The sequence below is a fragment of the Callithrix jacchus genome, chromosome 1 (genome assembly GCF_049354715.1).
Source record: "Callithrix jacchus isolate 240 chromosome 1, calJac240_pri, whole genome shotgun sequence".
Lineage (NCBI taxonomy): Eukaryota > Metazoa > Chordata > Mammalia > Primates > Cebidae > Callithrix > Callithrix jacchus.
The window spans coordinates 160,439,730-160,467,545 of NC_133502.1; the positions used below are offsets into that span (position 1 = coordinate 160,439,730).

General features: G+C 40.6%; 1 protein-coding gene across 6 annotated transcripts in view; it reads right to left on the bottom strand.

The window, feature by feature from the left end:
- The window catches only part of SUSD1 (sushi domain containing 1), a 145,248-nt gene that overhangs the window by 54,716 nt on the left and 62,716 nt on the right, over nt 1-27,816 (bottom strand). For 5 of the 6 annotated variants that reach the window (XM_078374325.1, XM_035254695.3, XM_009001270.5 and 2 more), the window contains 4 exons: nt 23,275-23,372; nt 22,172-22,358; nt 11,899-12,008; nt 8,195-8,387 (listed from right to left, as the gene is read on the bottom strand). In XM_078374325.1, the coding sequence (XP_078230451.1) occupies nt 8,195-8,387; nt 11,899-12,008; nt 22,172-22,358; nt 23,275-23,372 (588 nt within the window). The remainder of the gene's footprint in view (nt 1-8,194; nt 8,388-11,898; nt 12,009-22,171; nt 22,359-23,274; nt 23,373-27,816) is intronic. The other variant, XM_035254702.3, reaches the window with a different exon arrangement.

Genomic DNA, 27,816 nt, shown 5'->3' on the forward strand with positions numbered 1-27,816 from the left:
GAGAATCGATAAGTTGTATGTATAAAGGGACACATAAGTAAATATTTTAGGCTTTCCAGGCTGACAGTTCTGTCACAACTACCCGACTCTGTCTTTGCTCCAATAAAACTATTTATGAAAACAGGTGACAGGCCAGATTTGGTCTGCAAGTCACAGTTTGTTAATCCCTGATGCTGTGAGAGGGAGATAAAAAAATAATAGATCCAATTAATAAACCAAAATCTTAAAAAAACTAATAAAATAGATAAACCACTTAGCTAATTTAATCTAGAAAAAGGGCAGAAATAAAGGGAGAAATGATCACTGAGACAGAAGAAAATTCAATAAGTTAAACAAAACTACTTTGCAGATCAGTATACAAACATTTTAAAACTTGGATGAAATACATCCATAATTCCTTAGAAAATATGGACTACCAAAATTAATTCCATTAGACAGAAAAAGCTTAAACTGAAACATTTCCATAGAAAATAAAACTGAGAAAGTCACCAAGGAACAACCCCATAGAAAAGTCCCATACCCAGATCATTTCATAGAATTTGATGAATTCTACCAAATCATCCAAAATAATATAGTCCAAACGCTACATGAATTGTCCCAGGGTAAAAATAATGATGGAAACTTTACAAAGTCTTTTTATGAAGAAAGGAAAATGCTAATGTTTAACCCTGATAAAGATAGTGCAAAAAAATAGAGAAAAGTATAGACCAATACCACTTATGAATATTGGTGCAAAAATACTAAAGAAAATATTAGTGAACAGAATCTAACACCGCATAAAACAATACAAAATGACCACATGGGATATATTACATGAAGGGGTAGGGGTGCGAGAAAGGGAAGATTTTCAAATTATATCAAATTTAAAAATTGTAAGTAAATAAAAGTTTTTTAAATATCTTGTAGTTAGCTTTCCTTTGCATGGTACTAAGGAATAGTTTAGGCTAAAAAGCATGTAATCCTTTCTCTGATTTCAGCCGAGGTGAGGGCAGTTTTGGAGTGTGTGTCTGTACATGATTAGAAAATGAAGGTTCTAAAAGGAATGAGATGAACCTATTGCCTTCAGAGCTACTTAGAACTCATTTAGCAGAAGCCACCAATTCTAAACAACTTACTCATCTTTATAAGTAAAGGTTATGGATAGAGTCTCACTGAGCAGGATCTACAAGGTCATTATCTTATCTGTTAAAAGAACAAACACTTACTCTCTCCATACTTGGCATATTCAGATGATTGTATATTCCATGTAAAACACATGCCAATTTCTGGCTTGACAACTGCAAGTATGGGTTTCTCAGGCTAATGGTTTGTAAGAAAAGGAGGTAGACTTCAGGCATAACTCTTCACCACAGAATACTGTTATAATATTTATCATTCTGTGGAAAAATATCAGAAACAACATTAAATTATTTATGGTCTTTATTATCTTTTATTCAGACTTTAATTCTGTGAACAGGAATCCATTACGGGGGGTTTTATAAAATCCACATAGATCTCAAATTATGCATTCTGTTCAAAACCTGTGTCATAAAGACACCTTAAGAGTTACGGTTTTGTACCAGGCTTTACTCCCCGATAAGAGTGCAGTTTAAAAAAATCCTTTCTTCTTTTAGGATTTTTAAAAAATGTACCAAGACTCTTTTGGGAATATCTAAATACATGCAATCTCCTGCTAAAAAGAACTAAATAAAAGCATTCTTTTGTACATAAATAATAATGATTTTTAAATCTCCAATTAGAAGTAGCCCATATAGACAGTTGGCTTTGCAAGCTAAATATTGTCAAAAAGAAGAGCTATAAATCAACTATGCTGCAAGGTAAGTTAATATTGTATAACTGCTCTGTAAACAGCGGTATCATCTTAGTTATCCTTGATTTACCTTTAGGGAGTAGTTTATCTTAGAGAGGGCAACAAGATATAATATGGTTCAAAGCTGGGAGCTTCACTGTTATTTTATTGAAATTTTTCTTTAGGCAAATTTGGTATCTGGTTAGAACTACTGTGAAATTTTTTCAGGCTAAACACCTGTGACTATATTCTATGAAGAGGAATTTCAAGGGCTCAATCACCCATTCACTGGCAGAGCAGATTCAAACAATTCCCTTGGCTGAGCTCCCTGGGCTGAACCTTCCAACAGAGGAGGGCAGCCTTCAATTCAGGCACAAGTCCTTGTTATTCAATTGGTAACACAGAACAATTGCTCCCTGGGTACTTATAAGAGAAAACAGTTGCTAGCTCAGTGACACCAAATATTCATCAAATCTCAGTTGGGGGAAATAATATTTAGGAAACAATGCTTGAAAGAAATGGACTCCAATCATACCTCCCAATAATCTAAATAACCTAATCCTATCCCTGAATCAAGCCAGATCAGCAAAGAGCAGACAGACATTTCTAACATACCTTTTCTGCCACTCTACACTGAATGGTACTTTTCTGTGTTCAGGGGCAATATAAAAAATTAGCCTTATGAAATCCTCATAAAACGCTGCTCGGACATTGTCCAATTTATGAGAAACACTGCTGCGTTGTAACATGGACAGTGCAATGGTTTCCTTTCTGGCTGGATAGGAAAACTTAAACCTAAATTTGTGAGGCACTAATGAATAAGTAAATAGGTTAGAAGGGCCTGAATTATTCTTAACCTTATTCCTTTTTTTTTATGTCTCTGCTTTTGTTTTCTTTCTTCTTTAGCCTAGACAGCTAATCTATTACCTTTTATTTCATATACCCATGCAGGTCACTTAAAGAAAAATAAGACAGAATATAAATACACTTTTATTTTTGAAAATTCTACACTTAATAACAATGCAATAAATCACAATGGAAAGTATCAATAGATTTGACTGTATAGCAATCTAAAACTTTTTTTTTTTGAGACTAAGTCTCACTCTGTCACCATGCTGGAGTGCAGTGACATGATCTCAGCTCACTGTAACTTCCTCCTCCCGGGTTCCAGCAATTCTCCTACTTTAGCTTCCCGAGAGCTGGGACTAGAGGGGTGTGCCACCACACACAGCTAATTTTTTTATTTTTAATAGAGACGGAGTTTCACCATGTTGGCCAGAGTGGTCTCGATCTTCTGACCCACCTTGGCCTCCCAAAGTGCTGGAATTACAGGTGTGAGCCACTGCACCCAGCAATCTAAAACTTTTATATGTCAAAAACACCATAAACAAAATTGAAAGAAACCATAAAATAGAAGAAAGAACATAAATAATAATCAAAATAGTCATACTCTCAGTGTATGAATAAACTACACATATCCATATGAACACAAAATTTGATCAACAAATAAAATAATGATGGTAAATCAATCAAGAAATTTAAACAAATTGTTCCTTCAAAACAAATGAATTTGAAGGAAACTAAAAGTAATTTAAATTGCTTTCCTAACACAGACTCCTATAACTATCACGGACCTCTCCTGTTCATGCTAATTACAGAGATCAGCGATCTCAGTGGAGTGTATTAAAGGTTGCTCTTTACCTGTCTTTCCAGTTCCATGAAGGAAAAGACAATTTTGGCTTCTCCCTATTCCCTGCATGTTAATCCTCAAGGAAGAGACAGTAAATATGTAATCTAATTGGTAGGAAACTACAATTCCTTGAGTCACATTTCCAAGTAATAAGTTCATATGTTACAGGTTGCCACCCAAACAAAATGCAGAATTGCTCTCTGGGAAAGCAAACAATATAAAGAGAAATTGAATTTCTTGCACAGGTACATGGGGCACACTGAGTATCTCCAGTTTCCAAGAGGTAAGTAACCAGTGTCTGTCACCGCCCTTTCCTCTGCTATTCAGCCTGAGACTGGGTGGGTAAGCCAGGCAAGGCTCCTTTACAGACCCAACTGCCCATATTTCCAGGGGGAAAGCAAGCAGGAAGTTCCACTTGGCCACAGTAGCTAAACCCCATCCTTCAACATAGCTTTTACCTGAAATTCAGTGTTGGAGGAAAACTTGCCCAGATCAATAAAGTCCTGGAAACTTGCCCAGATCAATAAAGTTGATACTCTACTTTTCATACATCTATCTCTTTGTCCTGTGTAAACTCAGATGGAAAGGAGAGGTAAGATTCAGTATCTCCCTGAAAAAGGTAGATATACTGGTTGGGGCGTTGAGTATAAAGAGCTGCCACAGGGGGAGCAAGGTACCATGGGGGGAGATGAGAGCTCTGGGTGTCTGCAGCTGCAATTCAGGAACAGATGAGGTAGGTAGATATCTGATTACCAGGAAAACTTTGTAAATCACAGAGCGCTTAAGACACAGGCTTTTTAGACAGGAGTAGATGGAATTATTTTAGCTACCATTTATTTTTCTCTTAGTCTTTCTTTTCTTAACACATCTCTGCCTGCAAGAGCTTTGAAATTGCCCAGAAGTAGCTAAGGTTTATGTGGTTAGAGCAATGTGACTCAAAATGTGGACTGACAACATCAGCAAGGCCTGAGAGCTCACTAGAAATGAAAAGTTGCTTCCCTCCCCAAAGGCCTACTGGATCAGAACCTCTATTACACTTGCTAAAGTTTAAGGTGCACAAACAGAACATTAGTGGGAGATTTTAAAGAGCATTTGGGGGAGCTAGATATTAGTAGAGAACACTAGATTAGCTTGCCAAAATTCCATTTCTCTTTATATTGTTTGGAATTTCATCCAGGGCTAAGGAGAGAACTGCAGAAAGACTGGATCCATGGTTTCTCCACAGGCTGAGTTCACCACCACGCCAAGGGCTTTTAAATGGCCTTGGATGATCTGTTTCGCAGAAACTCAGACTGGGGATTCTAGATAAGAAATTCTTTTGGGGTTAAAGTGAAAAAAAGTCAAGTGGAATTATTATAAACTCAAATGCTAAAAAGAAATAACAAAAAGTGTATACCTAGAACTCTGTTCCTAGAAATGATTTTCCCTGTCTCTGAAAAAGGAATGAAATCAGTTTACAAAACAGGTGTTGGTCCCACAGATAGGATAAGATTAGAGAGAAATGAAATAAAGAGAAGGAAATAACACTAAGAAGAAAATTTGAAATCATATTGGCCCAGTTAGAAAAATGTGACAAGGAAAAGTTTTAAATAGAGGAGCGAGAATAGGCATTAATGAGAACTCTTCCTTTCTTCCTTAATAACTGGACCTGTGACACTCTGTAAAGAAATGTCAACATGTTTAAAAGGAGAAAGAATGATCAGTGAACAATCAGTGCAGAATTCTTCAAGCATCACTAAGTGAGTTTCAAGGTGGCGTTGTTTTTGTAGATGGGACAACCAGTATTGCACAGGCTACAAGGACATCTGCCTGGGAAATAGAGCTGTATTAAACACGATCAGGGAGAATGACAATTGATCAAGCCTAGGCCTGGGTTTAGGCTGAACTGAATAAAAATAAACACCTCTTAATGAAAATGAAAGTGGGAAGAATGTATTTTAACACTGGATGTTTAAGGCAGGTCCAGAGCTCTGTGACATCATTCTTTCTCTACAGAGACCTGAGGCAGATTCCAAAGTACTATGTGAGGAGAACAAAAAATGAAAACTGAAAACAAAAAGCAAATATAGAGAAGGAAAATACTAAGACCTAGCAAAAGGTATGAGCCCTACTTGGGGATAAAGAAGGAACAGAAACGACTTAGATGGAAGGGTAAAGGCTTAGAGCTGAGCAGGACCTACTAAGTAGGAATGTTCTCAGAGGGACCTGGAACATCCCAGGGCTATGTCTCTGATCAAGAAAAGGAAGCGGTGGCAAGAAATGTTTCAGTTCCCATCAAAGAAGCACCGTCCATTTAAGTCTTGGAAATTCAATTCCAAGAAGGTAGGGCTTGGGTGAAATCCCACTAACCCAGCAGATTCCCTGGACCTCATCAGACCAGTGAAAGTAGCAGCTCACAGATCAGCTAAGGGTAATTCCCCATGGAAGACAAAAGGGAAATCTAACCCAGAAGTAGGACTCACAGGCAGACATTCAATACTTGGAGCCTATGGAGTCCAGAACTAAAACAATTTGGGGATCTTTCTTGGGTTAGAGAAATTCAGAGAAAAGAGTCAAAAATTGAGACAGTGAAGGAAGCATGCAAGACAATGCATTTCATTTGAAGAGTTTTCTAAGATAAATATGGGGTGTCCTGCCCAGAGAGAACGGAGGCTCTTTCATTAAACAGATACAGATCTTCAGCAGTGGTAAAGCTGGGGTAGAAAGAGGGCTCAAAGAAGCAATAAAAATGAAAAGGTTCTAAATCCTTGGAACGGGCGTCAAGAAAGACCCAGAGCCACCACTGCAAATGTCTAACATTTTCAAAGACAGTACATAATGTCAGAATGATCCAACTACCCTGATGAGAAGACGTTTCTCAATCTAAGTTGAAATTAACATGTGGTAGACTCCAGAGTGCTTGGCAACCTACAGAGGCTGAACTATGCACGCTACAATATATTTACTACTAGTAATTTAGGGAGGCAAAGGAGAAGGTAACAACAGACTTCTTTCTGAACTTGATACCATGGGCCTCTCATTTATTATACTCATGCTAGAGTTTAGACCTCATCTCTCACCACTGTCTCCACCTCTCTGCTCCAGCCATACTGGTTTCCATGACATTCCTAGATTATGCCAAGGATGCACCTGCCTCATAGCCTCAGCATTTGCCAGTCCCCTGTACACCAAAGAAGTAGCATCTATTACAAAACAAGATTTCTAGGATTCAACAGCTAGAACACACTCTCCATTTCGGCAGGACACTCTACCCAAGACTCGGCGGAGAAGATGGGGGATGGAAAAAATTGGGGACTTAATGCCTTTACAGTTTAGTTTATTTTACAAGGGGAGGTGGATTTTATTTATTCTTTATTCTTTATTTGAGACGATCTTGCTCTGTTGCCCAGCCTGAAGGGCAGTGGTGCAATCTTGGCTCACCGTAGCCTCAACCTCACAGACTCAAGAGATCCTCTCACCTCAGCCTCCCAAGCAGCTGGGACCACAGGTATGTGCTGCCACACCCAGCTAATTTTTGTATTGTTTATAGGGACAGAGTTTCACCATGTTGCCCAAGCTGGTCTCAAACTCCTGAGCTCAAGCAATCCACCCACTTTAACATGTGGTAGACTCCAGAGTGCTTGGCAACCTACAGAGGCTGAACCTGACCACCTTGGTCTCCCATAGGGCTGGGATTACAGATGTGAGCCACCACGCCCAGCCAGATTTTATTTATAGACTTTTATTTCTCTGAGAATTTAATAATTGGAGGGAATTCACATTCAATTTGTGAGCATTATTATGCAGCTGAAAATGTGTTGAGGGGTAGGTTTATGATGTCAGGAGGTACTCCTTGTGCAAACTCTGTTGGTACAGATACAACAAGATGCCAGGCTCAATGTGCTATGAAAAATAGGATAAAAACTGAAGCTAGGCATGGTGGCTCATGCCTATAATCCCAGTACTTTGGGAGGCTGAATCAGGAGACCTCAATTGAGGTCAGGAGTTTGAGAACAGCCTGGCCAACATGGACTCCTGGAAGTTGGTTCTAGCTGCCGATAATGAATACCCTTAGGATTCAGTTGTAAATTTGGGGTGAGAGATAAAATGCTTTACAGAAAGCTGGGCACGGTGGCTCACACCTGTAATCCCAGCACTTATTATATAGATATAATAACTATGAAAGCAGAAACTGGCTGGGCGTGGTAGCTCACACCTGTAATCCCAACACTTTGGGAGGCCAAGGATGGGGGTTGGGGGATCAGGAGTTCGAGACCAGCCTGGCCAACATGGTGAAACCCCATCTCTACTAAAAATACAAACATCAGCCGGGTGTGGTGGCAGGCGCCTGTAATCCCAGCTATTCAGGAGGCTGAGGCAGGAGAATTGCTTGAACCAGGGAGGCGGAGGTTGCAGTGAGCACAGATCATGCCACTGCACTCCAACCTGGGCTGAAGACTCCATCTCAAAAAAAAAAAAAGTGCTTTACAAAATTCTTAATTTAGGATTCCCAGGGAGCTCTGAATAAATCAGTCCACCGAGAACCCTGCAAGGGGAGAGGATAAGTGGTAACATTGAGGCATCCTGAACCCCAGACCAAGTTAACAAAGTTTGATAGAACTGGAACGCACGTCTCGTGACTCCCAGACTAGCACTCTTTATGCCCGCCACACTGCATAGTTCGAATCACATAGGCAAATTGTCCTGACGCACAAAAACAAGACATCTGCACCCACCTGCTGGGGGAGTTGCTATTGTTATTTGAACTGAGTGCGGCTTAGGAGATCTCAGTAGGCTCACATTCACCGTATAATCAGTCGTAGGGTACAAATTCAAACATACTACAGGCACTCGTTCCCTCGTTGTGAAGTTAAACGATGTTGCATGAGAAAAGTTATCCAGATACCACCTCTGACCCAGAACGGTAAACTGTCATGAGATTAAAAGAAAGTGTTGCATTACTTTCTGTTGGCTAGCAGGTGCCCAGACTATTAACAAAACGGAGTTAAAGCAGGAAAGTTCCTTTTATTTATCCTCAGCCACTTAGAATTATTTTTAAGACAATAGCAAGCTAACCTGAGGAAGGACTTTTCAAAGCTACTTTACCTGTCCTTAAAATCAGGTATAGGACCAAGTTTAAAATGCATAACTACATCTCAGACCAAAAAAATGTTAGGCTATTCTAAAATAATCCCTTGATTGTCACCCAAATGAAAGAGACTACATTGAAGCTAATAGGCAAAATTACTTTTTTCTTCCTCCTTCCCTTCTGAATAGTTCTGTCTTTCTCTCTCTTTCTTTCTTTTCCCTTCCTTCCTCCCCTCCCTCCCTCCCTCCCCCCTTTCCCTTTCTTTCTCTCTCTTTCTCTCTTTCTTTCTTTCTTTCTTTCTTTCTTTCTTTCTTTCTCTCTCTCTCTTTCTCTCTTTCTTTCTTTCTTTCTTTCTTTCTTTCTTTCTTTCTTTCTTTCTTTCTTTTTCTTTCTTTCTTCTTTTTTTCTTTCGAGACAGGGTCTTGTTCTGTCACCCAGGCTGGAGTACAGTGGCACGATCTTCGTTCACATCAATCTCAAACTGAAGTGATCCTTGGCCTCCCAAGTAGTTGGAACAACAGGCACGCACCACCATACCTGGGTAATTATTTTTACAACGTATCTGTAGAGACAGGATCTTACTCTGTTGCCCAGGCTGGTGTCAAACTCTTGGCCTCAAGCAATCCTCCCATCTCAGCCTTTCAAGGTGCTGGGATTACAGATGTGAGCTACTGCACCTGGCCAAAATTCTTTTAATTTCTTTTCATTTTAAGAAATCCATGGACAAGCCTCATAGAACAGAGTACTTAAACTAGATCAGTTCCTTAACCCTACCCTTGGAGGAAGAAAAGAACCTATAGGGAGCACTCCAGATTATGCATTTGAAGCAAATACCATTGTACTTCACTGGATCCTTCCTATTAGACCTCTGGTAACAGAGCTTTTGATCTCTGGAGTCATATCACACACTGTCACCTAATCATTCTCTATGCACTACCAGCTCCAGTGGGGAATTATAGGGAAAAACTTTTGTGGCGGTCCCATGAGTAATATGATCAGTCAGTGTGTTAGCTGGTGGAGACATATGCTCAGTGTTGCCACTGATGCTAGTGCCATAGTTTACAGCATCCTCTATCCCTCCTTATTCCTGTCAATGGCTGACTCTTTTCTATCAATTCCCACAGTCACCTAAGACCCTGACACCTGGTTCATAAGGATTCCTCTCTCTCAAACTCTTCGGATTCTCTTGGATAACTTAAACGTCCTTACAGATAAACCATCAAATGTTGGCCTCAGATCTCTTTGAGCTCAGTGTTACGAATTTCCTTTACTCTACTTTGGCCACCCATATCCATGGCCACAACCTAGACTGTGCTATCATCAGAGCTGCTCCCCCATGGTCTGGCAGTCCCCTATTCTTCTGGACCACTTACAAGTGAGGCATAACGTGTTCATGTGTGTTTAGGCAATATGTCTATTCTCTTTGGCAAACCACTTTTGAATATTGACTTTTTTCCAGTCAATTTAAGAGTGTTTCACCTGTCACACAAATTAATCTTTATCTAACATATTTCTTAAAGCAACATTTTTTAAATTTTACCCTTTAATCATTTTAGTGTACAGTATGAAGTCATCATTGGTTTTCTCAACCAAGCAGCTAACCAGTTGTCCCAGAACCATTTACCAAATAAATCCCCTTTCTCTGCTAAGTTGAAAATTAATCTTTATTATATATTAAATTATTTGGGTACTTGAATATGTTTCCAGCTCTAGTGTTCTTTCTAATATGGAAATTTGAACATCTCACTTGCCTGCTTAAAATCCTTCAGAGTAAAGAAAATGGGGAAAATAAGAGAGAAAACAAATACATAAAAAATAAAAAAATCCTTCAATGGCTCCCCACAGACATCAAAATAAAATTGAAATTCAAAAGCTGAGTATACAGGGCTCCTAATGATTACACCACTGCTTAGATTTTTGCCTCATCTCTTCCTACTCCCCTCTGCTTTCTCTGTTATCCAATATGTTACTCAACTTGCCCATAGTACCCTTCTTCAACCCTCCGCTGCTCTTTCATCTGACTAATTCCTACTTATTTTCTGTGACTCGGTATAATAGTCTTTGCTCGTGGTTTAAAAAATTGTACCTTGGGTTTGGCACAGTGGCTCACGCCTGTAATCCCAGCACTTTGGAAGGCGGAGGCAGGTGGATCACTTGAGGTCAGGAGTTTGAGACTAGCCTGGCCAATGTGACAAAACCCCATCTCTACTAAAAATACAAAAATTAGTTGGGTGTGATGGTGCATGCCTATAATCCCAGCTACTAGGGAGGCTGAGGCGGGAGAATTGCTTGAATCTGGGAGGCAGCGGCTGCAGGGAGCCAAGACCGTGTGATTGCACTCCAGCCTGGACGACAGAGCAAGACTTCATCTTAAAAAAAAAAAAAAAAATTGTACCTAGACATACATGCAAACAAAATCTCTATTATTGTACTTACTTTTATTATTCCATTATTAATTTACTTTTTGTCAAAGCACTCATTATACCATATTGTAGTTGCCTATTTACCTAAATATTTCTACTACTTTGAATTGGAACTTCCAGGTTCTAATACATGATATCCTTTTGGTAAACAGAATTAATTAATTAATTTTGGCCCGGACACAGTGGCTTACACCTGTAATCCCAGCACTTTGGGAGGCCAAGTTGGGTGGATCACTTGAGGTCAGGAGTTCAAGACCAGCCTAGCCAACATGGAGACACCCCATCTCTACTAAAATAAAAAAATCTCAGGGCATGGTGGTGAGCACCCATAATTCCAGCTACTTGGGAGGCTGAGGCACAAGAATCTCTTGAACCTGGAAGGCAGAGGTCGCAGTGAGCCAAGATTGTGCCACTGCACTCCAACCTGGGTGACAGAGCAAGACTCAGTCTCAAAAAAAAAAAAATTAATGCAATACTTACTGAGTTTACTGTCTACCAGATGACTTGCTAGATACTAAAAATGACACAAAAATAAATCTCAGTTCTTGCTTGGATTTACTTATAATTTTTACTTATGATGTTAAAAAAAATCAAGTTAAATGAGGGCCAATTGCCATGCAATGAGTTCCTTAAAACTCCATGCCCAAATGTGACTCTGACAGCACAATAAGCTGTATTATTTAAAGCACTAAAATAAAATATAAGCTTGAAATGCCAGGCAGAGAAAATGATAGCAAGTCACCAAATATAGTATCTTTCTTCAAGTTAGTACCTCACTTACATCCATCTCACATCCATCTCTAGAAACAACAATCACAAACTGTCTAGAAGTTCATCCATTTTTAAATACTTTGGATACGTACTTGGAGATCACCCAAATTTTTAAATGACACAATTCTTTAATGGATAGCATAAGAGATCTCCTTACTTGGTACATGTGTTCTGATCCAACTTTCTTAGAATGCCTGTTCAATTTCAAACAAGTTTCATTAAATATTGAAATATTGAATATTCCATCATCTTCTAAGATATCATTTTCTAAAAGACAAGAGAGAAGGTTATAGATAGGTTGTACCATCTTAGCAAAACGCATCATGGCTAAATACAAGTGAAACTCTGACCCCTTAAGAGGCCAGTTGGGTGTTCAACACAAGTAACATTAAATCTGGCATCAGTAGACTTAGCTTCAAGTCTTGGCTCTCCAAATTCTCAATTGTAATGACCTTAGCTAAGTTACTGAACCTCAGTCTCCTTGTTTGTGAAATCAAGTAATTCATCTTGCTTTCTTATGTCACAGCCTGCTGAGCTAATCAAATGAAACACTTAAAAATTGCTATAAATTAATAAAGAAAGCTGTGATATTTTTAGAAAGTTAATCCTATCATTTGGATCGTCCATAGTAAAATATCATAAAGGTAAGCTTAACAGTAGCCAGAAAGTCTGAGAATAAGGAAAGTGGTGAATAAATATCAAAGGCTATAGATTTAAATTCTACAAAGAGTGCACTCCAACCTATAAAATGACCAGAAAGTAGATGACCAAGCAAGAGGAAATTTGCTTTCACAGCAGACAGCATTTCAAGAGCACTCAGCTGAGTACTAAGGCAATAAAATAATCAAAAAGCAGACTTGTTTCAATCATTGTACAGAAAAAAGTCATTTCATACCTCCTTCAGTCTAATTCATTCTTACCATGTTCTATTTTCTTAATCTAGTTTAAAAGGATAGACTTGTTACTAATGAATTAAAGAAATAACAGAGTCAGGAATAACATCACTAATTTCAAGAAAAAGCAAATTTCATAACAAGCAAGACTAAATTTTCTACCAATGAGAAAGGTGTAAATGTCTACCAGAGAGAAGTTATTTTATAGCTACCTTTAATGTGTATTTCTCCCATGGGAGTTTCTGCTACCTAAGAATGAGAATAATAAATTATTCTAGTCCAGATCAGAACTATCCACAGCATTTTCAATATCACTGACGTATGTAGCACAAGGCAACTAACTGGGGAAAATATTCCTGCCTATAATTGGAAAGTATAGAAAGATGGTTATGAGAGAGAATTTGAAGACCTATCATATGTGCTCTCCTTTATCTTCACAACTTTTATTTTAAAGATTTCATAAGGACATCAGAAATAAAAATGGCCACATTTATGCATATGATTTTGAGAAATACCAAGTGTTTGCATGTAAGAAATGCATGTATGTAAGAAATACCACATAAAGCTTCTGTCTCTGTCTGCACAGTTCACATTTCAGTATGATTTTCGCATAAGACAGTCATTATCGTCTGAATTCAGGGTAAGATGGCAACGTGAACAAAGGCATCTGGCTCCCACTTCCCACGCCCAATACTGACAGAAGTGATGGAGAATAAGTAAAAATGGGTCAAAATTTGCATCTGGGTTGGAAAGAAGGGTCGGTTGCCATACACAAGGCAGAAACATGAAGACATTTCAGCTCAGCATAGTATGGAAGAGCCTGGGCTGAAGAAAGACCCTAAGACCTACTGTGCAACCTGTCTTCCAAGCAAAGCAATGTAGTCCCAAAGTTTCAAAGGAAAGAACTGGAGGAGAACTAGAGCCCATGGAAAAATAAGATAAGCCACAGGACAAATCAATGACACATGCTCCATCTGGAGCCATTTAGCCCAGTGGTTCCCAAACTGCACATCGGAATCACCCAGACATCAGCAGATTTGAAGTGATGCCCGGACATCTGTATTTTTTTAGGAGTTCACCAGACAATTCTTCTTCTCTCTCTCTCACTTTTTTTTTTAAACAGGGTCTCACTCTGTCACCCAGACTGCAGTGCAGTAGCATGGGTCTGGGCTCACTGCAACCTCCACTTCCCAGGCTCAAGCTATCCTCCCATCTCAGCCTCCTGATTAGCTAGGACTACAGGTATGCACCACCAAGCCCAGCTAATTTTTGTGTGTTTGTGTGTGTGTGTGTGTAGAAATAAGGTTTCACCATGTCCTCAGGCTGGTTTCAAAGCCATCCACCTGCCTCAGTCTCCCAAAGTGCTGGAATTACAGGCATGAACCACAATACCCCTAACCTCACCAGGCAATTCTGATAGGCAATCAAGTATATATATTAAAAATAGTATATATACTACTACTGCTACTGCTAATAATAATAATAGTCCTTTTTTAGTCCACTGTAGATTAGTAATGGGGAAGGACTTCAAAGTGGAAGCCTCAGGACCTGAAGGTACCATCTGGCACAGAGCCTGGGTTGACAGAAGGGGCTTGCCTGTTTCCTGCCTTGGGAGGCTGTGATCCCATAAAGAAGCCAGGCCCAAGGCCAACAGCTTCCCCAATCATAGCAAAATGCTCAGAAATAAAGCACAGGGTGGTGGGCTTTCTCACAGCTGCTGCCTAAAGGACACTGGATCACCCAACCAGCAGTAAATCCTTCATGCTGAGATCTAACATAAACATACTAACATTATCCAATAAAAAGGAAGATCAAAGGGAAGGCCATCCATTTTATTATGAGGGAAATACCAGACCTAGACAGAACTTTTATCTACTAAAGATAAATAATGCAGAAGAGGAAAAAAAAAAACCTGTGAAATGATTCTACAAAGAAGGAAAAGAGAGGAAGACTGTGCTTGGGAGGCAAAGAACAAGCGCATTTATAAAAAAGAAAATATTGAGCAAAAGAATGGTAAAATTAGGCAGCATCTGTTTTGTACGGTTCAATAGAAATTCTTAAAATAGATTCAAACAAGAGATAAAGGATTAGATAATAAGAGAATGTGACAGCAGAGAGGAAACTGGTGGAGAGAAGCAGAAATGAAAAGGGAACAAGATGAAACCCAAAGAAAAGGAAGTGAAAGTGCAACAGCAAAATGTAAAGTGCATTAGAAATGGTAAAGGTCGGAAATGTAAATGCAAAAATGCATATTTGTGTAAGTGCACGGAGAGAACAAACTTGTTACATATTCAAAGAAGGCAGAGGAAACAGACATGGACAATAACAAGGAGAAAATGGAAAACCAGTGTGGACAGACAAGCAAGTCCACATAGGGGTATTGGAAGAGACAAAAACAAACTTTAAAAAAAAAGCAATAATCAGAGATGTAATAAAAGAAAATTTTCCTAATATATAATTAAACCAAATTCTAAAGACCAAAAACTCACAGGGGGCTGGGCGTGGTGGCTCACACCTGCAATCCCAGCACTTTGGGAAGCCAAGATAGGCAGATCACTTGAAGTCAGGAGTTTGAAACGCGTCTGGCCAACATGGCAAAACCCCGTCTCTGCTAAAAATATAAAAATTAGCTGGGCTTGGTGACACATGCTTTTAATCCCAGCTATTGGGGAGGCTGAGGCACAAGAATCACTTGAACCCAGGAGGCGAAGGTTGCAATGAGCCAATATCACACCACTGCACTCCAGCCTGGATGACAAGAGTCAGACTCAGTCTCAAAACAACAACTCACAGGGTACTAGGAAAACTTGGTGCAAAACAGGAATGTTTATATCTGCCCACTACTCAGACGGAGGTTCCATGAAGGGTGATACTTCTGTGTCACTACCAAATTCCCAGTGCCTAAAAAAATCTGACATATAATAGGTGGTCAATAAACATTTGCTGGGTACATTAATAAATGATTAATGTCTTAAATTTTATGGCTAAAGAAGCCTTCATAATATGCAAGCTGAAAATCAAAGCACTTACACTAGAATTTTTATTTATTTATTTATTTTGCCAATCAGTTTGAGCTTTATGAGGTTGCTCAGGTTAGCCTTGAACTGATGACCTCGCCTTCGCGAGCGCCATGACCTCCGGCGGGAGCCACTTTGGACCCCATATTTATTTATTTATTTATTTGAGATGGAGTCTCACTCTGTCACCCAGGCTGGAGTGCAGTGGTGCTATCTTGGCTCACTGCAACCTCTGCTTCCCATGTTCAAGCAATTCTCATGCCTCAGCCCCCTGAGTAGCTGAGACTACAGGCACATAACACCACCCCTAGCAAATTTTTGTATTTTTAGTAGAGATAGGTTTTGCTATGTTGACCCTAGCCTCAGTGATCCACCCACCTCAGCTCCAAAAGTGCAGGGATTACAGGCGTAAGCCACCACACCTGGCCAGGATTTTTTTTTAAAAGAAAGTCACATCTTCTTCTAACTCTTCTTTCAAAGCTTTCAATTTCCAATATCAATATGAAATCCTTCTAGATTCCAAGAACAAAAGTTTATGACCTAAGAATTTTATCTTCAATCAAGCTCTTATTCACATGTGAAGGCAACAAAAAGACATTCTCAGATCATCATGGACTCAGAAAGGATCCCATTCCCTCCCTGAGGGGTAGATGAATCACCATACAGAGAGATAAATAGAAACAGAGAAAAAATAGAGAAAGTGGTTTAAACGGACTGTCAATAAGCACTGAAACTATTAAAATATGTACCTAAGGTTAAATTCTCGCTACCAAGGTTTCTATAAATCAATATAAGAGTGAGCTCTTTGAAGAGATAATACATGTTAAAAATAAGAAACTGGTAATATAATGCCATACTAAACCAATAACAGAAGAGAAGAGAGGGGAAGAAATAAAAGGAAGTTTTATAAATAAAAGGAATGCTAACTTCCTTATCTCATTCAGGGAAAAGTTAACAATATTTCAGTCTTAACACTAGTGGTAAAATAAATACACACACTCAGCCGGGCACAGTGGCTCACGTCTGTAATCCCAGCACTTTGGAAGGCTGAGGCGGGTCAATCACCTGAGGTTGGGAGTTCTAGGCCAGCCTGACCAACATGGAGAAACCCCATCTCTACTAAAAATACAAAATTAGTTGGGCGTGGTGACACATGCCTATAATCCCAGCTACTCAGGAGGCGGAGGCAGGAGAATCACTTGAACCCAAGAGGCAGAGATTGCAGTGAGCCAAGATAGCACCATTGCACTCCAGCCTGGGCAATAAGAGTGAAACTTCGTCTTAAAAAAAAAAGAAATACACACTCAAATAGAGTTTGTCTTTTTTAAATGTGATCACTTATAAAAAAGTAAACAAAATCTACACTATCTGACTAACTGAAAAAGAAAATCTGTGTAAGAAAACAAAAACACAGGAGGCTGAGGCAGGAGAATTGCCTGAACCCAGGAGGCGGAGGTTGCGGTGAGCCGAGATCGCGCCATTGCACTCCAGCCTGGGTAACAAGAGCGAAACTCCATCTCAAAAAAAAAAAAAAAAGAAAACAAAACAAAAACAAAAGACAGAGCAAAGTAGCATAAAAAAGAGAAAAAACAGGCCAGGCACAAAGGTTCACACCTGTAATCCCAGCACTTCGGGAGGCCAAGGTGGGAGGATCCCTTGAGGCCAGGAATTCAAGACCAGCCTGAGCAATACAGTCTTCACGAAAATTTAAAAAATAAAAAAATTAAATGATGGTGCACACCTATGGTTCCAGCTACTTAGGAGCTGAGGTGAGAGGATTGCTTGAGGTGGAAGGTCAAGGCTGCAGTGAGCCACAGTTGCACCATGTACTCCAGCCTGGGCAACAGAGCTAAACTGTATCTCAAAGGCAAAAAAAAAGAGGCCGTGGTGACTCATGCCTGTAGTCCCAGCTGTGGGAGGCTGAGGCACAAGAATTGCTTGAACCTGGGAGGCCAAGGTTGCAGTGAGCCAAGATCGGGCCAGTGCACTCTAGCCTGGGCAACACAGTGAGATTCCATCACAAACATAAATAAATAAATAAATAAAATGACAGAAGAAAGGAAAATATATCATAAATAACAATGATGTAAGTTGAATGACTTATCTACTCAAAAATGAAAGTTTTCCCAGAAAAGTTCTCAATACATGCTGTCTCCTAGAGTACATTTATAGCAATATTATTTAGATAGCTTTCAAGAAGGAAAAAAGTAGACAAAGGCATATCCTGCAAATGCAAGCACAAATAAATCAAGAAAACAATATTACTCTCAACATATAATTCAAGGCAAAGGTATTAAACAGGCTAAAATAAGCCATTTGTTACTAGTGAAAGAATCTATGATAAAGATATCAGTCGTGAACATAAATATATCAAAATGTGTGAAACAAACTAATAGGAATCTCTAAGAGGAACAGAAAATGACAATCCATGTTGAAAATAAACAAAAACCAGAAGTCCTCAATAACCTTATTAATAACGTTGACTTTATGATAGATCTTACTCCCCTTCCAAGCAAATACTCTACCTTATTATCTAGTACCTACTGAAATTACCAAAGTTGGCTAAATGGCAAGCCCCAAGAAAATGTCAATAAATCCCCCAAAACTTGCCAAAATGTAATAAAACTGGAAAGTAACAACAAAGTATAAATGTTACAAAGAAAAAATCTACTACTGTATAAAATGCTTATAATTAATTATTCAAAGGAGAAATCAAAATAGTAATTGTATAATGCTTTGAAAGTAAGCGTATAGCGAACACATATTAAAACACTCAATAAATAATTATTCTATCAAACATAAAATCAGAATAGCAATTATATCATGCCTTGAAATATATATCAATGCCTAAAGAATTCTGCCAAAGCTCAAATCTGGAAGGGAGAAAGAATCATTAAAGACTTCTATTATCAAACAGAAAAGAATGGAAATAAGTTGAATTTTGTTATGCACTCAACTCAAGATTTTAGAAACAGAACAATATAACCAATTTAACAGAAATATGGGCTGTGCACAGTGACTCACACCAATAATCCCAGTACTTGGGGAGGCCGAGGCAAGTGGATCAATTGAGCCCAGAAGTTCGAGACCAGCCTGGACAACATGGCGAAACCCTGTCTCTACAAAAAATACAAAAATTTGCCAGGTATAGTGCTGCATGCCTGCAGTCCCAGCTATTGGGGAGGCTGAGGAGGGAGGATCACTTGAGCCCAGGAGGTCGAGCTGTGATTGCACCACTGCACTCCAGCCTGGCTGACAGAGCTGGGTGTCTCAAAAGAGAGAGAGAGAAAGAGAGAAACATGGAGAAGGAAAAATAAAAACAAAAGGAGAAATTAATGAGTTAGAAAAATAAAAACAATTTTAAAACCCAATAGTTCATTCCTCAGGGGGAAAAAAAATAGTAATAAAACTCACGACCCAAGCCAATCAACCTCTAGAAAGAGAATGAGAACCAAAATTAGGAGTCAGAATCACCTGGGATTATATAACCTATAGCCCCAGAGGAGATGTAAGCAAATGTTCCATATGACATTCTGCCAATATGTGTAACATATAAACTGAATATATGTTTTTTAAGAAAAATATATAAATTATAAAAATCGACTCAAGAAAATGTCGGAAACATAAACAGACCCAAACGTACGGAAGAAATTGGCAAAGTTGTCAAAGAATCATCTCCTTAAAGGGGTGAAACTTAATTGATCTTTTGAGCAAATGTCCAACTTTAAAGGAAGGGAATAATTCCAATGGGATATAAACTATTCCAGAGGGAAAAAAATGGAAAACTTCCCAATTCATTTTAAGGAAAATAGCATAACTCTGATAATGAAATCAGACAACAGAAGGTGCAGGATCTGGAGGAAAAGGATGACAGATCTTTTTAAGTGTACATAAATAAATAGAAGACTTGAGTAGACACTGAGTCATTGTGGAAACATACCTTGCTCCCAGTTAGGATGGCTCAATATAAATCCTAATTCTCTCTAGATTAACTTGCAAATATAATCCAATTCCCTTTAGTCCGGAGACTAAATTTAGCCATGATCAGCCAACTCTTCAATACAGAGTTAAGATGTAAAACCGGATCTGCCTGACTCCAAAGACCATGTTTTTTCCCAAGAGAAAGGAACTTGAACAGGTAATTAATTGGATATTAGTAAAAACAGCCGACACCAAACAGCAACTGGTCATCCTCACCGAACAGTGACAGGTGAGTGATGATCATTTAAAGACATTTCCCTATAGTAGTTTACTAATAAATTTGTAAGGCTTCTCTGATTAGTTCCCATATTAATTTTATAATATCTTTGCCTTACTATTATTTACTTATAAAGAATTAATTTTGTTTTATTTATATACAAATATCAAGAGATCTAATTTGTATAATCTCATACTTGGTTTTATATTCTTAGGATTGGCAGACTTGGCTGGGTGTGGTGTCTCACGCCTGTAATCCCAGCACTTTGGGAGGCCAAGGCAAGTGGATCACCTGAGGTCAGGAGTTCAAGACCAGCCTGGCCAACATAGTGAAACCCCATTTCTACTAAAAATACAAAAATTAGCTGGGTGTGGTAGTGGCAACCTGTAATCCTGCTACTCAGGAGGCTAAGGCAGAAGAATCGCTTGAAGCCAGGAGGCAGAGGTTGCAGTAAGCCAAGATCACACCACTGCACTCCAGCCTGACAACAGAGACTGTCTCAAAAAAATAAACAAACAAACAAACAAATAAATAAATAAATAAATAAAATAAAAATGATTGGCAGACTTTTCAACTATTTCTGCTGGATCTGTGTCATTTCCCAACTAGTCGGGTTAAGGTACATTTTAAGCGGGATATCAAACAGCTAATTAAGAACTTCCTCAACTCCCCCAAAATAATTAATGACATCAGCCAGGTGTGGTGGTTCACACCTGTAATCCCAGCACTTTGGGAGGCTGAGGTGGGCAGATCACTTGAGGTCAGGAGTTTGAGACCTGGCCAATATGGTGATACCCCATCTCTACCAAAAACACAAAAATTAGCCAGGTCCTGGTAGCGAGTGCCTGTAATCCCAGCTACGCAGAAGGCTGACGGAGGCAGGAGAATTGCTTGAACCTGGGAAGCAGAGATTGCAGTGAGCGGAGATTGCAGTGAGCCGAGATCACACCATTGCACTCCAGCCTGGGCGACAGGGCGAGACTCTGTCTCAAAAAATAAATAAATAAATGACATCACTTATTTCCAAGTTTATCTACAGGGTTTTTGTTTGTTTTTTTTTTTCTAAGACAGGATCTTGCCCCGTCACCCAGGTTGGAGTGCAGTGGCACAATTATAGCTCACTGCAGCCTTGAACTCCTGGGTTAAAGTGATCCTCTTGCCTCAGACACCCTAGTAACTAGGACTACAGGCATGCACCACCACACCAGCTAAATTTTCTTTTTTCTTTCTTTCTTTCTTTTTTTTTTTTTTTGTAGAAATGGGGTCTCACTGTGTTACCCAGGTTGACCTCAAACTCCCGGCCTCAAGCAATCTTCCTCAGCCTCCCAAAGTGCTAGGATTATAGGCATGAGCCACTGCACCTCACCTATCTACAAGGTATTTAGTTAGTCCTCATACCCCATAACCAGAGGGTTTTTTTTTTTTAACTTACTGTAATTGTCACAATGTTGTTAAAAACCATGTGACAATTATGTACAATGAGGTTTATTTCGACTTCTTAAAGCTCCTTCCTTCCACTCCTCTTTTCAGCTAACACCTATCCTCCTGCACCCTAGGAGTTCCACTGCTTCCACTACGGCACTCTCAACTCGATTCCCTCAAAGTTACTGGGTCAGCTTTCCTGGCGCCTCCACTTTCACATGCAAGGGCGAGAAGTGACTTTTTTTTTTTTTTTTTTTTGAGACAGTCTCGCTCTGTTGCCCAGGTGAGAGTGCAGTGGTGCAGTCTCTGCTCACTCACTGCAACCTCCACCCTCCGGGTTCAAGTGATTCTTTTGCCTCAGCCTCCCAAGTTGTTGGGACTACAGGTGCATACCACTATGCACGGCTAAGGTTTTCTATTTTTAGCAGAGACAGGGTTTTGCCATTTGGCCAGACTGGTCTGGAACTCCTGACCTCAAGTGATCCACCCACTTCAGCCTCCCAAAGTGCTGCGATTACAGGTGTGAGCCACTGCACCTGGCCAAAAATGACTTTTGAGTTTACTACCAAAGATAAGCCACATGGTTACCCTCTGTTGCCTTGGATATTTGAGAACGGACTGATCATCACCTAATGTTTTCCTTTTAAATGCCTTTTTATTACCTTCCACCGCTTCTGGAGGGCTCAGCTGAGAAAAAAACACGCCAGAGCCCATTCAGCCTGGTACCAAGAGGATGGGTATCTCTCGACCAGCTGTGGTTCTGCCACTGGAGCAACTACATCTAAGTATAAATCTCAGAAAGCAAATAGGAGCTCTCCAGCCCAGCTGATTCTGCAGCATGCTTCCTACATCCTGTGCTTAGCATTTTCTATGAGGAAATGAGACTTCACCTCCACCTACCAGCTGTCTGGAAACCAATGACGGCTGGCACAGAGCGCCTGGGAGGTGCTATGGAGATATGCACGGTGTAGTTGGTGCCTGGGTACAGGGTGAGGCACACTTCTGGGGTCCTGCTGTCTGTGGTCACCTTGACTCTCTCCTCATGAACTGATTCTATAGGGTCCAACCGTTGTCCTTTTATGGATATCTTTGAGAGGAAAAGACAAGAGAGCCCACTGTGACTCCAGTCAAAACAATCCAGAATCTGTGGTGCTGGAGCCCCTTCTCCTACTATTCCATTTTATACTGCGCTGCTCAGCCAGGGAGCATTTGTAAGGTAAACCTCTGCTACCAGGTATCTGCTGATAAACTCTGATTAGCCCAGTGATTAATAAAACCCTAAAAGAGACATAAATGAGGAATCTCCCTAGGAAGTGCTCTCTCCTGCACACAAATGATCAAATAGAGGCAATTGCAACCTGAGGACCACCAGCTGCACTCTATCACCAAGTCAGCAGATGTTCCCAGGCTTGCTCTGGGGGAGTGAAATACAAGTGCTTGGAAACAAGCAATCGTGAGGATGCCAAATATAGACGCATCCCCCACACATGCACCCTGCCGAATGACAAATATGCTGAATGCAAAATAAGGAAATAATCCAGTTATCCTTGAAAATCCTGTCCATTCTTTTTAAATGACAGTGGCATTAGAAAGCAATTAGATTGAGGCCAGGCACGGTGGCTCATGCCTGTAACCCCAGCACTTTGGGAGGCTGAGGTAGGCGGATCACCTGAGGTCAGAAGTTCAAGACCAGCCTGGCCAACATGGTGAAACCCTGTCTCTACTGAAATACAAAAAATTTAGCCAAGCATGGTGGCGTGCACCTGTAATCCCAGCTACTCAGGAGGCTGAAGCAGGAGAATCGCTTGAACCCAGGAGGCTGAGGTTGCAGTGAGCCAAGATCGCACCACTGCACTGCAAAGTGAGACTCTGTCTCAAAAAGAAAAAAGGAAAAAAAAAACCAGTTACATTGCGAAGCTCTCATGGAAGTAAGTCCCTCTGACTCATATTCTCAGGGGTGACAGTATCTGTCCTAGCAGGAAAAAGTAGATCACTTTACTTACCACATATACAATCTTGGAGTCTATTCTTTCTGAGTCCATTTGCCATCTCACACAGGTATCATTAAACACTGATACATCATTAATTTTTGTCAGAATTTCTAAAAGAGAAAAAGGCAGTCGACTCACAAAATGCATCAATGGGCTTTGGGAAAATTCTAAAGGAAATTAGTCTATCTGCACAGCTGGTATCTCTGCAGGTCACCATTCAGCCTCAGAGGCGACACTGAGTCGGGCAATGCAAGCTCTCCCAAGCCAATCACCCAGGTTCTCTTCATCATGAATGAGCGTGGCCCATTACCTGACTTAGAGGGAAGGGAAAGATTCCTGCCTGGGTACAGATCAGAATTCCAACCTGTGATTCACCTGACAGGCCACTGGATGCCACTGGCATTCCACTCGGGTAGGATCGAAAAAGGCCCAGAGCTGGGTCCTGAGTGAGCCCTTCCCTGCAACTACACAGGTAAGACCTGCTTCCACCTTTCTCACCCCAGCAGGGTGGTGTGGCACTCTTCTTCAAGTCACTGCTATCCCAAGGTGGAAAATGACATGTCTCACTACACAGGACCAAGCTTCAGAAGCAGGTTGGGGCAAACTGAAGAAATTCTCCACAAGGTCCCTAGGTACTTCTGGGACTCCTTTAACTGAAGCTATTTAACCCTGGTCTATCAGGAAGCCACTGATTTCTTTGGGTTGTTCTTCTCTTAAATGTTCTGCATGTGGAGAACGATCCAAGATGGCCGATCACTAACATCCCGGGATTGCAGCTCTCAGGGAAGGAGCGGAGAACTAGAGGACGCCACACTTTCAGACAAATTCTGGTCGCTCACGGAGCAGAAGATCCCCCAGTGGAGGAAACACACGGGTGGCCAGCGCGACTCTCGTGGCCGGCGCAGTGGTTCCGCAGGCACCTGGGCGCGGCAGCTCTCGGAGCAAAGTAAACAGGTTCGGAGGACCCGCACGGGCCCCCAGCAGGACACCAGAGCCCGGCTCAGCGGCTGTGACGGCACCTCGGTGGGGCAGCACTCGGCTCAGAGTAAACGGGACCGGTTCCCCTTCTGACCGAGGTTTGGAGCCCCAGGAAGGCAGAGTCGCCTACTACGGACACAAGAAGGAAGCCAGACAGGAGAATCCTGGGCAGAAAAGCACCATCAGTTTTAACACTGCTGCTCTGGCCCTGGGAACTAACAACCTGGACGCCCACTCAAGAGACCTAATCTGAAAGTTGGTAAATTCAAAGACCGCAGGAGGATAAATTTACAATGACGGAAGAAACCAGCGTAAAAAAGCTGAGAACACTCAAAATCAGAACACCTCTCCCTCTAAAGATGATCACAGTTCCACATCAACAATGGAACAAGGCTTGATGGAGAATGAACGCATCCTGATGACAGAATCACTCTTCAAGGAATGGATAATAACAAACTTCGGTGAGTTAAAAGAACACGTTGTAGCCCAATGTAAAGAAACTAGGAACTTTGAAAAAAGGTTTGATGAAATCCTATTGAGAATAGACAACTTAGAGAGGAGTATGAGTGAATTAATGGAACTGAAGAATACAATACAGGAACTCCAAGAAGTATGCACAGGTTTAAACACTTGAATTGTTCAAGCAGAAGAAAGGATATCAGAGGTCAAAGTCCAACTTAATGAAATAAAACGTGAAGAAAAGATTAGAGAAAAAAGGATAAAAAGGAATGAGCAAAGTCTCCAAGAAATGTGGGACTATGTGAAAAGACCAAATTTACGTTTGATAGGTGTACCTGAATGCCACGGAGAGAATGAATCCAAGCTGGAAAATACCCTTCAGGATATTATTCAGGAAAATTTTCCTAAACTAGCAAAGCAGGTCAAAATTCAACCCCAGGTAATACAGAGAACACCACAAAAATATTCCTCAAGAAGAGCAACCCCAAGGCACATAATCATTAGATTCACCAGGGTTGAAACGAAGGAGAAAATACTAAGGGCAGCCAGAGAGAAAGGTCATGTTACCCACAAAGGCAAGCCTATCAGACTTACAGCAGATCTCTCAGCAGAATCTCTACAAGCCAGAAGAGAGTGGGGGCCAATATTCAACATCCTCAAAGAACAGAACCTTCAGCCCAGAATTTCATATCCAGCCAAACTAAGCTTCACAACTGAAGGAAAAATAAAATCTTTTATGAACAAGCAAGAACTCAGAGATTTTATTACCACCAGGCCTGCTTTACAAGAGCTTCTGAAAGAAGCATTACACACAGAAAGAAACAACCAGTATTAGCCTTTCTAAAAATACACCAAAAGTAAAGAGCACCAACATAAAGAAGAATTTACACCAACGAATGGATAAAACAGCCAGTCAACATCAAATGGCAGTAACCCTAAATTTAAATTGACTAAATCCCCCAATCAAAAGACACAGCCAAAACCCAATGGCATGTTACATCCAGACCTGTTTCACATGCAAGGATACACAAAGACTCAAAACAAAGGGATGGAGAAAGATTTACCAACCAAATAGAGAGCAAAAATAAATAATAAATAAATAAAAAGCAGGAGTTGCAAATCTCGTAGCGGATAAAATAGATTTTAAAGCAACAAAGATACAGTGGTAAAAGGATCAATGCAACAACAAGAGCTAACGATCCTAACACCCAGATACATAGAGACTTAGACTCAATGAGACAGAAAATTAATAAGGATATCAAGGACTCGAACTCAGATCCGGAACAAGTAAACTTAATAAATATTTATAGAGCTCTCCACTTCAAATACATAAAATATACATTCTTGTCAATACCACATCACACCTACCCATAAGTTTAAATGAAACATTGATTGGCCATTAATAATGCCCAATTTTTTTCAAAATAAAGCAGTATTTCCATTTACTCTCCCTCTTTCTCTTCCTCTTTCTTCCTCTCCTTTACTTATTTAAAAAAAAAATGTTCTGCATATATTCCAGGTAATATAGCAATGTGGGTGTAATCCCAGCACTTTGGGAGGCCGAGGCGGGTGGATCACGAGGTCAAGAGATCGAAACCATCCTGGTCAACATGGTGAAACCCCGTCTCTACTAAAAATACAAAAAATTAGCTGGGCATGGTGGCGCGTGCCTGTAATCCCAGCTACTCAGGAGGCTGAGGCAGGAGAATTGCCTGAACCCAGGAGGTGGAGGTTGCAGTGAGCCGAGATCGCACCATTGCACTCCAGCCTGGGTAACAAGAGCGAAACTCCGTCTCAAATAAAAAACAAAAACAAAAGCAATGTGGGAAGCCATATGAGGGCCTCGGTTCCCTGAGGTAACATAGTTTCCAACAGTCCCAGTCAATCCTCAAGTGGTTGTTCAGACAGGAAGAGGGGAAGGGGATCTAACTTTTTATTTCTTTAAAATCAAATTCCCAGCCAAGCGCAGTGGCTCATACCTATAATCCCAGCACCTTGGGAGGCCAAGGTAGGCAGATGACCTGAGCTCAGAAGTTAAAGACCAGCATGGCCAACATGGCAAAACCCCATCTCTACTAAAAATACAAAACTTAGCGGGGTATGGTGGCACGTGCCTGTAATCCTAACTACTTAAGAGGCTGAGAGGCAGGAGAATCGCTTGAACTCAGGAGGCAGAGGTTGCAGTGAGCCAAGATTGTACCACAGCACTCCAGTCTGGGCGACAGAGCAAAACTCCATCTCAAAATAATAAAATAAAACTCCCTACAGACAAGTAAAACTATCTCTACTTGCAAATGATATGATCTTATATACAGAAAACCCCAGGAATCCGCACCAAAAAAACTATTAGAGCTTGAGAAAGGAGTTCAGCGAGGTTGCAGGATACAAGATCAATGTACAAAAATCTATTGTTTCTTTTTTTTTTTTTTAGAGACGGGGTCTTGCTATGTCGCCCAGGCTGAAGTGCAGTGGCTATTCACAGGCGAAATCCCACTACTCATTGGCACAGGAGTTTTGACCTGTCTGTTTCCGACCGTTCACCCCTCCTTAAACAACCTGGTGGTCCCCTACTCCTGTGAGGTCACTATATTGATGCCAAACTTAGTGCGGACACCCGACTGGCATAGCTCACTACAGCCCAGAACTCCTGGACTCAGGCACTCCTCCAGCCTCAGCCTCCCTAGTAGCTGGGACAGGCATGCACCACCGCACCTGGCATAAAAATCTATTGTGTTTCTATACACTAGCAATGAGCAGTCCAAAGATGAAATTAAGAAAACAATTTCATTTACAATAACATCAAAAACAAACAAACAGGGGGGTGCTGTGGCTCATGACTGTAATCCCAACACTTTGGGAGGCCAAGGCAAACACCTGAGGTCAGGAGTTTGAGACCAGCCTGGCGGCAAAATCCCAACTCTACTAAAATGCAAAAACTAGCCGAGTGCAGTGGCGCGCACCTGTAGTTCCCAGCTACTTGGGAGGCTGAGGCATGAGAACCACTTGAACCTGGGAGGCGGAGGTTGCAATGAGCTGAGATCCTACCACTATACTCCAGCCTGGATGACAGAGTGAGACTCCATCTCAAAAACAAAAACAAACAAACAAAATTCCTGC